At 37.8% G+C, this 12025-nt stretch overlaps 3 protein-coding genes across 3 annotated transcripts; 2 read left to right on the forward strand and 1 right to left on the reverse strand.

Moving 5' to 3' along the window:
* Positions 1-45: 45 nt before the first annotated feature.
* On the forward strand, positions 46-5910 carry LOC124631299 (apolipoprotein D-like). Its single transcript, XM_047165620.1, has 4 exons — positions 46-292; positions 2492-2622; positions 2943-3145; positions 5752-5910. Exons 1-4 carry the CDS (start codon positions 161-163, stop codon positions 5901-5903), a joined length of 618 nt encoding a protein of 205 aa, XP_047021576.1. The 5' UTR covers positions 46-160; the 3' UTR covers positions 5904-5910.
* A 239-nt stretch (positions 5911-6149) lies between these two features.
* On the reverse strand, positions 6150-8861 carry LOC124630973 (josephin-2). The gene is made up of 4 exons (XM_047165035.1): positions 8575-8861; positions 8230-8402; positions 7856-8036; positions 6150-7743 (listed from the first exon to the last, which is right to left on the reverse strand). Exons 1-4 carry the CDS (start codon positions 8653-8655, stop codon positions 7444-7446), a joined length of 735 nt encoding a protein of 244 aa, XP_047020991.1. The 5' UTR covers positions 8656-8861; the 3' UTR covers positions 6150-7443.
* Positions 8862-8969: 108 nt separating this feature from the next.
* LOC124630972 (fidgetin-like protein 1) lies at positions 8970-11776 on the forward strand. Its single transcript, XM_047165034.1, has 10 exons — positions 8970-9224; positions 9297-9455; positions 9544-10041; positions 10111-10223; positions 10306-10461; positions 10610-10743; positions 10825-10939; positions 11016-11128; positions 11319-11510; positions 11634-11776. The coding sequence occupies exons 1-10, from the start codon at positions 9115-9117 to the stop codon at positions 11751-11753; spliced, it is 1710 nt and encodes a 569-aa protein (XP_047020990.1). The 5' UTR covers positions 8970-9114; the 3' UTR covers positions 11754-11776.
* The last annotated feature ends 249 nt before the right edge of the window (positions 11777-12025 follow it).

Raw genomic sequence — 12025 nt, forward strand, 5'->3', positions numbered from 1 at the left:
TGTGAGGCGGCTTCTAAGTTGATGAATAACGATCGCAGGCGTCGATTGTATTCCGTGCAGTGGCGAGCGCGGCGGCAACCAATCTCGTGTTGTACAAATAATGTGTAGTGTTTACATAACAAGTGTGCTGCGCTGAACGTTCGACTGCAGTGCTCGTGCGATGGGGGCCGCGGGAGTGACCGGCTTCAGGATATACTGTGTACTGTTCTGCACCATCATCAAAGCGGTGATCAGCACGGGGCTCGGCAAGTGCCCCGTCTACCCACCTCTACCCAACTTCGATATACAGCGGGTGAGTTACGTTACAGGTTTTCAGCTAAAATGTGCCTTTGTTATCGAAAATCAGTTCGATTATGGTCTTTTTGTTTTTTGTTACATATAGTGCTGCTTATTAGGTAATAAATAGCGAACTTGATATCGGAAATCTTGGAACGTAACTTTCTTGTTTTACTGAAACGAACAACAAAAATGTTTTCTGACAACACTTATCGAAGGGAGTCTTGTGCTCATAGACTGTTTGGATATGTACACCTTAATCGCGCTTCTACCGCCAAAACTACCGTTACGTTACTCTGCGCTCTATGGTCATATTCAGGAACAAGCAGGATTAGAACCTATTTATAAGTTGTTTAGCAAGACGTAGACGCTCCGTCTACATATTCCAATGTTGAACATCGTGAACAGTCACCTTGCGCCCTGCTTAAGTCCGAATGTCAAGCGGTCACCACACACCTATGCATACGTTAACATAATGCATGCAGTAACTAGCTAAATCGGAAGGAAGCGACTAGAACTATGGGCGTACAACATTCCCGTTACAAAACTTACTCACAAACACCCAAAAACTTAATACATAATACATAAGTAATATTTAATTTGGCTACAATCCAGGAAGTTGAGTAATGTGTTGTTACAACCAAGTGCTGAATGAATGCTGAAAAACAACCGTTTAATTCAGTGCTTAAGAATAATGCCTAAACTCAGTCTGTATCTACCTAAGTCTCATAAGGAAAACAGTCTGGATATTTGATTTAATCATATGCGATAACCTTTTCACCACCCACTGTCGCAAATATTTTCCCGGGAAACTTACGATTTATATTGGCATACCAAATATATTTTTGGGAAAATGGTGTGTTTTCCACAAAAATTTATCTCACCAACCGAACCTGCCTGAATAAATGAATATTCAAAGAAATCATTGGTCGACGAACTTTTTATAATTATCGAACGACTAGTTGTTTTGACTATCTGATTAGTTTTCTTACGACTTCCTACAATAAATTAAATTAGACATTATCGGGATCATTTAACCCGTCAATAAGATTATCTAGCGCAACTAATTTTATATAAAAACATTATGTTTTGAACAATTTTGTTTATTTATTACGATAACAGCAACTTTTGGTTCGAAATAGGACTAGGTCATGTTTTCTTGATCAAAACTAGAGCGCGAATCAGTTATACACATCTCATTTTAAAAATCGAAACTCTGTGTAGAGTAGACAAACCTTGTCTTTCTGAAACTCACACTTCTTGCCCCGTTCCCGAATCAATAAATAATCGAATCAGAGCAACACGTTTAACGTTTCAGTCCTTCTCTGTTGGCCGTCCTATCCATCATTATCCTTTCATCACTTCTTCAAACCTATCCCATGTTCAAACTTAAAAAAAATCTTTGTACATCAAGATTTCAATCGATTAAAAATTTCAATGCCTTGAGACATGACTGAGGACGAGGCATACTCATGACGTGGTTTGAACGCAGTTTCTAACTTTCATGTTCATTGTGTTAGACAATGCTGGCTATGAAAACAAGTTAACTATGGAATCGGAATTTAATATTACATATTCGCATAGCTAGCAACCTGACCCTGAGGTGGTTGACGGGATGTTTAGACTTTGAGTTGTAAGTTTACACAATATATCACTTCTTGGGAAAAAAAAAAGTAAGAACTCGATATCGGTGGTAACGGAAATGCACGTAATCTGCGACTGTACACAATGCCAAGACAAGAGATAATACCTAAAATCGCAGCTAATGTTACGGCCATATACATACCTACCTACCTAGCTAGCCATATCCGAATTGATTCTCCATATTTTTCGAATTAGAGGAAATAAGCAGCAAAGATTGTTTTTGTACGTAGCCTTTGTAACCCAGTCAAAACCTCTACAGCAGAACGAGAGGGCTTATCAATGCGTCAGCCAAATGGAAAACATTTTTGATACACACCTATTAGGCCTTTTTTCAGTCTCATGCCCATTTTCACCAACAAATACCTAAATTAAGGGATCCCCTAAGAGCATTTACGGAACACTTAATAAGAATTTCGTTTTCACCAAAGTTTAGGTATCCCTTATCCATAGTCATTTATGTCAAAATTGGGAGAGCCCTTATTCTAAGTTGCACTTAGATTAAGAGATTGTTGGTGAAAATGGGCATCAGTCTTTAAGAATTTGTCCAAATAAAAGTTGGTGAATGTTTCAGATGACCGGCACCTGGTACGAAGTGGAGCGATCCTTCTACCTGGTGGAGATCACGGCGAGCTGCACCGAGCTCGACATAGCGCTCAACGACAGGGGATACCTGCTCATCACTATCAATACTGTTAACAAATGGTGCCACCATTTATAAATTACTTATTATTTTCTTATGATGCCATTAGCGAAGGCCAGAAAAAAGAATCGAAGTCATTCTACTTAATGTGTTCAGTTAAACAGGAAGAGGTCCCTTCCTGGACTCCTTGGACTCCTTGTTGAACTCAGAACCATAACTTAGTGGGATCACTAATGAACTGACGACAGTTCCTTGTCATGTCATACCTACAGCATAGCCTTAGCCTTTAACTAACTTTGTCGAAGTGAGCTTCCAGTTTATACAGAGGCAGTTCACATAAAAGACTGTATGTAGGTTACAAGCTTCATGTCTATTGCTCCAGGACCAACAGTCCGTCAACTCACCACGGCATCGGCATCCCGAGCCACAACACGTCGTCGATATTCCGGTACAAGCTGAACAACCGCGTGCCGTACATCATCGGACGCTTGCTGCCCGGCGCCGGCGTCTACAACATACTGTTCACGGACTACGACCAGTTCGCGATTGTGTGGTCATGTACCAGCGTCAGTATCGCACATTCAGGTAAGTTGATTAGCTGGTGCCCGAATTTTGGTTTTAATGTCTCTCTGTGAGTCTCTTTTTTTTTAAACGACGGTAACAATTCATAATTTTGAATGACTTATGAAGAAAAACCGATTGGAAAAAAATCCTAGGTATCTTTTGCCATACCGTCCCGTTGAATGAGACATTAGTTATTTTCATCCCACCATCTCGGAAAGAGTAGTTTTACCCTTTGATATCTGAGCGCAAAAGCCGTTTTTATCCTCTAGAGCGGCAAAGTGATTTGAATTTAGAACATCGTGTGCTACACTCCATTTGTGACAATCTTGATAAGACTTTTCAAACAAATAGGATTAAAGAAATAAAATATCGCTTAAAATAATTATTCCATTAATTAAGTAATTTTTTTTACATAGATTTTTAACCTCCTTTCATTTTTATGGTACGTTCACACGCGCGCGTTCAAATCGACATTCAACGGGCACAGTCACGTTCACGAGCGTGTAAACGGTACGCCCGAGCCCGTGAACGCGCCCGTGCCCGTGAATGCCACGAATCGGGCGAGTGTCGGTTTTTTGGCAAAGTTCAAAGGATGAATGTGCAGTCAGTCAGTCTCTCCTGCGCTTTCGTGACGATTAAACGTTCTAAGAAAGTCGCTACGATCGGAGATTACAACATGGCGGAATGGTTAACGTCGACCATAGACATAATATTAGTAAACAGGACTGCGCATATAAACCCAAAAAACGAGCCGAGTGAAACAGTTAGTACGGAGGCTGTCTGTCCCTTTCTAATAGGGTGACTATGAGATTAAGCTATGTGAGACAAATCCGAATTTGCTAAGATTATTAAATACAGATTAGTATTGAAGTTTTAACTTAAGCAGTTTGTGACCTTAAGATACTAATAAAGGCTTTTAATAATTAGCGGAAATTAGCAGTATAAAAGCAGGAAGATTCGATGTGAAGACTGTTTTTTTTTGTATTTCTACTTCATATATAGACTGCTGAGCCATTTATTTCGCCTTTCTTCATTTTTTGGGAAGCTATAACAATAGTACAACAGTTTTAAAATCCATCACCCATATTTTGACTCGTTACAAGAATTCATGGGAACCCTAGTTGTTTGGTTTACGAAAATGTTATTATTAGCTAACCTGTGGAACGATATATTGCAACCACCATAGGATTCACTTTTGCAAGTAGAAACGCAACACTTTTTCACCATTTTAATAGTTTAAATTGATTTAATACAAAAAAATATAAACAACATTTTAAATGCTGATTATGCGCCAAGAATGTTCAGGGTTACCGCTAGAAAATAAAAAAAAGCAAAATAAAAATTTATGTTGTTTATGTTTTAATAATAAATACGAATAAATTAATGCGATTGTTATTAATTTGTTGACTTACAATTGTTAAAATAAGATAAAAATATAAGTGATTCAATTGTTTTTGGGAAGACAAAACTTTTGATCACAACATTTTTTATGCTGGCAAGGTGTTAGAAAGAGACAAACAGCCTCCGTTCGAACTATCCCTCTCGGCTCGGATTTGCCTCTGTGTATTATGCAACCAATTTAGTACCTTATAGCGTTAGAATAGAGTTCATTTTCGTAAATATATATTTTGAGCGTGCGCAATCTTGTTTAGTAATATTATATCTATGACGTCGACTGACTGCCCGCGCGCGTGTAAACAGTCGCCCGCACATTCATCCTTTGAACTTTGCGTACGTACCATAAAAATGAAAGGAGGTTAAAAATCTATGTAAAAACAATAATAAAAATTACTTAATTAATGGAATAATTATTTTAAGCGATATTTTATTTCTTTAATCCTATTTGTTTGAAAAGTCTTATCAAGATTGTCACAAATGGAGTGTAGCACACGATGTTCTAAATTCAAATCACTTTGCCGCTCTAGAGGACAAAAACGGCTTTTGCGCTCAGATATCAAAAGGTAAAACTGCTCTTTCCGAGATGGTGAGATGAAAAAATATTTTGCTTAGTAGTTTTACTTACAAAAGCCAAAGCTTTTTTGCTGTCTGTACAAACCTAGGCTGTCTTCAAGTCGCATGTAATCACAGTCATAGGTACCTACTAGGCAAACGTGCTTCTTTCCTTTAGCATCTCTTCTGCGTTGTGACTAAGAAGATATTACTGGGTGTAAGTCAGTAGGTACACAGATGTTGTGTGAACTTTAGAACATGATTTAACATCTAACAAAAGGATTAAGGCACGCACGTGTTCTATGAACTTTATACTATGAGTGAGTTCTTACCTGAAAATAATGAAGATAGCCTACGATACGCATGTCCTGACAATCTTTGGCAAGATAAAGATGCTAGGTCATGCCCACGATGTGACTTAACATTCGTCACAAAGTGCAATAGTCGTACCTACAATTATTTTATTATTTGTTCCTTATTTTCGATATACCTATTTATTATCAGGCACCTATGGTCCATGCCTCTATGGATATAAATCACTAAGAGTGTTTCCCTGAACGCTGGGGATAGAGGGCGCTGGACACGTGTTGGAAATGCTCAATAGGAAACACAAGCCTTCATGCAGCCTAGTTTTACTTCAAAATAATCAGCATTGTTCACACATCACCGTTGTACAGATCACATCTGGGTGCTGGGTCGGCGGCGTGAGATCGAGGCGCCGGTGCGCGCGCAGATCTACGCCATCATGCAGGAGCTGCGCCTCGACCCCGACCGCCTCATCATCTCCAAGAACAACAACTGCACCGATATACGCGATAATAAAATTTAGTTTGTAACCACGTGTTTTATTTACAAGCCCGTTAGATGATACATGATTTTATTTCATTTGGACAGCTAATATCATGAAGCTTAATTTTCTCAATCAACATTGAACCTTATGCTTCTACAGATTATGGTTCAAATCTTATTTAAATTATGTTTGACAGATTATAGTAGCGTGATGGGATAGCGTCTGTACTAAGCATTCGATTAGCAAGCGATTTATTTATTTAAATAAAGAAAATAAAACACCCAATCCATCATCACACTTTCTATTTTTTTGGAAAAATATCTTATATGTACAGTAAAGTTTAATAGTAAAAAACTTATGAGAAGTTCAGTAACTAAAGGTCATGGCTCACTATGTCGCCTCCGAACCTGACCTGCACATCTTGTGGGCATCATGGGATACCACGTAACCGTCTGATGACTGGCCAACTGACTGATCGGTCAACTAGAGTCCTGTCCAATGGTGATCACCTATTTAACCGTCACATTCTCGCAAGTCCATTCAAAGAATATCGACAGCTCGAGGCGAAGCGGTGCAGCCCGGTTACCCGGCTGCCGAAGCGAGCCTATCGACCTTTAAATAATCATCGTCCACTTGGAATTTATCACGTTGCGACCGATATAAAGATTAGGCCCTGTTCAGATTTCAGAATTACAGACTTCTTTCTTATGTGGAACATTAGAGTACCTTATATAAATGACACGAAATGGTGATGATGATCATGTAGTTTCTATGTGAACAGAGCCCATGTGATGACACGTATTTTGAAGATGTAAAACAAATAAAATGTGATATAAAACTTAGATGAGTGCATCCAGAATGTAAAGTTATCACATAAATAATAATAATAACAAAAAATATAGATAGAAGTTATCTGTAACAACATTAGTCTATTATTTTGGCCAAGTTATTCAATATTATAGATTCAAACAGTTTGGTTATCATATTTGGCATAGTACTGAAACAGTATATATCATGATATTATATTGTAACATTCAACAGGCATAGTATCAATTACTATCAGAACTATCACTGTTATTGATTGCTATTATTTTATTATTATATAAAAGATGAAGACCTCTAAAGTTTGGAAATGCTATGAAGATCGGATGGCTTACATAATATTACAGTCTTAGAAATATTGCTGTAGAAAGACCATCATAAAAGGCAAGATCTATCTAGATTTACTATATTTGTTACTATTTGTAACCTTAGGCCTTATGTAACAAGAAAATATATTAAAATAAAAACAACAATATGCTGCAATCTTCAACATTATTTGTGCAAAACAAAAATAAAGTGCATATAAAAACAAATAGATTAATAAAATAAATAGAACAATACTCATTTAAGTACTGAAACAACAGACTGCAATTTGGCTTAACAGCCCGTATTCCCTTATCAGTTGCAAACCAACACCAATTCTTATGTAAATATCTTTTCAATACACACCACACATACAGTGAAAAATCTGTGAACACATTATAAATTGCTATGCTGTCACAAGCAGTCTGTGGAAAGTATTAACAAGTCTTAAAAGTCACACATTAAAATTATTTTCTCCACTGCCAACACAATTCCTCACATCTGTCACTCTGACACACTCTGCATCTCGGTTTCTGTAGTCGTAATGTGAGAGGGAGGACACACTGTCCTCGGGACTGTCACACTGGTTGTCAGCCGGCAACGTGCCTGTGCTCTGTGGACACTGCTTGCTGTTCTGTACCGTGTACTGGTGCATCCATAGCTGCTTCTCCTCTACCTCTTTGCTTACTACTACAAACAATTCCTTTTCCTTGCTATCAAGCTGCTCTTTGAGGTATGCTATTAAATCACTGCTCTGAAATGTTAAGAAAATATTGTTTACTATCAAAACTCAGTAACAACCTACAACTAACAAATGAAATAGCAAGTTATATCCTAAAATTGAATCAAGGAAAAATAATAGTTACCCTTCCAATCAATTGTGGTGTTTCAAGCTTAGAGTCAAGGTTGTAGAAGTTGCCCTGTATTTGCCGAATGGTGATCCAGTGCCGTCGGCGCAGTGGTAACATTACAAACCCCAGTTTGTAATCTGATGGCACATTCAGTATGAAACCACAGATGTTTGACAAGTCCAAACAACCTGGGTCCCTGAAACATTTCAATATTTTAGAAAACAAGCACTGTGTTACTTATACTATTGGAACTATTGTGACAAACTGTCCTACAATATCTGTCCACAACATATAAAGCTAGGACAATAGATTGAATAGGTGTTAAAAATATATTTGGATGTATTTTTTGTGTAAGCTTAGAGTACTTAGGATTAGATTTGTTTACTCACTTTCTCTTATCAAACCAAACAGCCTCACAGCCCTTTTTCTGTAGAGCTGCCATTATCACATTGATGTCATAGTTCCCCAGACCCAGCATGGACCGGTGTGGATTGATCCACACATTGGGGGACAGCCTGCTGCATATTGCATCTAACTCAGACTTTGAATATGTTGCGCGCATCTGAAAACATATCAATCCATCATTTTGTACATGTAGTACATACTTTAAATGTATAAATAAATACATAAGAAATAATGAACACAACAAAGTTTGATTTTTGAATGTTCAATAATAGCACGTTTCACAGCGAGGCAATGTATTACGGTATTGTTCATTAAAATTTAATATTTACCTGGAATAAATTGTTAAGTGCGTGTAAAGCGCACAACTCTTTAACCTGTTTTTCATGATAAATTGTTTGTTTCGAACTCATCGCGTTCACGTCCCATTCAAAGTGTTTCTTCTGAACAAAGCAACATGGTCTTCGCACCAAATATTATAAATTATTTATAAGTAAAAAATTTTTATTCTTCTTCAAATTACAAAGATTATATGATTTTATATTATTTTAAAGCTACAATATTTAACTCAACTTGACAATTTTCTTTGACTGACAGAAGCAGAAACAATCTTGACAGCTGCTGCCAAGAGATGAACCAACAGAGAGCTTCCTAGAGCATCATTCATGATGCCGTTCAGTCAGTGCAAGCTTGCTTTTAAGAGCTAGAGATTCCGAAAACCGTAAATATGTCATTATATCTATTCATGTCTATGACTTATTTGAAAAAAAAAAACACGAAGGCGCGAAAAACTTTTTGATTTTGACTTTGACATTTTAATTTCAAAATAATCAAATTAACACCGTGAATATTTAATTGGGTTTGAAGAAATTATGTTTGAAACTGTACAAATAGAAGGTCTATTTCCCGAAGAAGAAAATGATAACAATTTGTCTACTACTAATAAATCTTTTTATCAACAATACAAACTTTCGCTAGCAAGGTAATGTACAGTTCAAAATGTTTACTTAATAAAAGTTATTTAATGATTCTTACCAATATTCTTTATCCTTAGTGCGTCGAATATAGCATCTACAGCAATACTGAACGACATTTGGAATAACAATCAAGAGATGTTAGGTGATAGTGCTACAAAGCACATTCATAATTCGGCTAACTTTTTACTACAAAATGCTGACACAAGCAACACGAAAACATGGAAAAGTTGTTTAAAGTAAGTTTACTCTCATAGTTTTCATTATTATTTTAATCCTTCGAGGCAGGTTACTCCGATTCCAACAACCTTACTTTCATGTTTACAGCAATTTTGATGCATCATGTTATTTTGATCGGAGTTCAGCAACTTGTGACCAATGTAATTCTGGAACAAAATCTTCTGTAAATGCTTTCCAAAAAAACAAATGCACCTGTGATCTGGGTTTAGTGGAAGCCACTGATAAAGGTCCCAAACAAGTCTCGGAGCACAAGGGGTCTTTGTGCTTAGTACATTCTCAGAATTCAAGTCAAGAATCAAGATCTGGGGATGATCACAGACATGTCTTTAAACCAAGGTTTGGGCGACCAAAGCATAAAAATAGTAAAAACTTTAACCAACAAACAATATCCAGTACTCCCATATCTGAGGAAGTAGATTTTGACAAAGAGGAAGAAGAAAACAAAGCTCATAAGAGCAATGTGTCCAAGATCATGTTTAAGACAGCTAAGGAAACTCTTCTTGCTTCTAATCCTGCAGCTAAGAGAACATTGGGTACATCAAGGAAAGCTCAGGCTAAGTTTGTGTCACCTATGATTGGAGCTCAGTAAGTACTTCACTAAGTATATTATGTGTTGCATACTAAACTGGTATTCAATGCTTATATTAATTCCAGAGATAAACAGGAGACTGTTGTGCCTGAACTGACAGATGAGCGACTCAAACATATTGATCCTAAAATGATTGAGTTGATTGAAAGTGAGATTATTGATAAGGGAACACCCATAGGTTAGTATGTCATATAAGTTTATTTTTCATATTATATGATTCTTGTCTTCCTAGAAGATGAAATGAAATATTTTTTTTATAGGTTGGGATGACATAGCAGGTCTGCACATGGCTAAATCAGTGATACAAGAAGCAGTGGTGTGGCCCCTACTCCGCCCTGACATATTCACTGGACTGAGACGGCCACCTAAGGGAATTCTCTTGTTTGGACCACCTGGCACTGGGAAAACTTTAATTGGTAACTCAATAAAAAGATTGAAGATTAGATAAAACATTCAAACCCTTGCTGAGTTACTCTACAAATCTGGGGATCACATTGGCCAAAAATAAATGAAACAGATTATTTAAAACTCTCTTATAAGTTTTTAACAAATTGTGTATGTTAGGTAAATGTGTGGCGGCACAATGCCACGCCACCTTCTTCAGTATATCGGCGTCGTCGCTCACGTCCAAGTGGATCGGCGACGGAGAAAAGATGGTACGCGCGCTCTTTGCCGTCGCCAGATGTCACCAGCCTGCTGTATGACTACAATAATTTATTTCTATTTATGAAGAATGTCGATACATTTGCTTGCTTGCTTACAAAAATCTAATATTACAGGTGATTTTCATAGATGAGATAGATTCTCTGCTAACTCAGCGTAGCGACACTGAGCATGAAGCCACTAGGAGAATAAAGACAGAGTTCTTAGTGCAGTTCGACGGCGCAGCTACTGGTAATAATTTTATATCGTACTCAATTTCGAACATAATCTTATTTTTACTTTATGTTTAACAAAAATTCTGCAACAGGTGAGGAAGATCGGCTCCTGATAGTCGGCGCGACTAACAGGCCTCAAGAGTTGGATGAGGCAGCGCGCAGGCGCCTCGTCAAGCGGCTCTACATACCACTGCCTGATGCTGGTGTGAGTATATCCTATAAGCAGTGGCTGAGCTTGCCTGCGAGGCTTTCTGGCAAAAATGCTGAACCAATTGAGATATTTGGGCTGAAGATAGGAGATGAGAGGAGGACGTGGGAAGTAGTTCCCTCGGGACGCAAGCAATGTCGCGGAATAAGTCTAGTATTTCACGTCTATATATTATACATCTTTTCAGGCTCGCGAACAAATAATAGCGAACCTTCTAGAAAACGAAAACAATGATTTAACACCGCAACATATATCGGAGATCGCAAACTTAACGGATGGTTACTCTGGCGCCGACATGAAGTCTCTCTGCTCGGAGGCCGCGATGGGACCCATTCGCTCCGTGCCTCTCTCGCAAATCGTCAGCATTAGTAGACATAAGGTTAATATTTTGTAATGCACTTAATTAGCTCTCCTGTTGGCGCTATTATGATTAAATGAAACAATTTTATTTTATTCATGAATTATTGATAATGTATTGTTTTAATTTTGAGTATTCTTTCAGGTGCGCCCAGTATGTGTTCAAGATTTCGTAAATGCGTTACAAAGGGTGAAGCCTAGCGTGTCTCAAGATGACCTAGGACAGTATGTTCGGTGGAATACAACCTACGGCCAAGGATTTTAATAAACCATTTATTTAATTTTTTATTTGATTTATTTAATTTCTTTCCCATTCGTCGCCAAAGCCTCGTCCGTACTTCATCACGGTGCATAACGGACAGGTCTGTGATGTTGGCACAGAGTTGGCACTAGGATAGGGGCAGGACGATGTTGGTTTGTCCCCATACTAATAAGGTATTCGGACCGGTAAAATATAAGAATAAATTACGACAAATCCAACTTTTTGTTATTGAAGGAGAATCCACGTGGGGAGAAGTGCGTGCTGGAGTGTCTCCT

The sequence above is a fragment of the Helicoverpa zea genome, chromosome 6, assembly GCF_022581195.2.
Source record: "Helicoverpa zea isolate HzStark_Cry1AcR chromosome 6, ilHelZeax1.1, whole genome shotgun sequence".
NCBI lineage: Eukaryota > Metazoa > Arthropoda > Insecta > Lepidoptera > Noctuidae > Helicoverpa > Helicoverpa zea.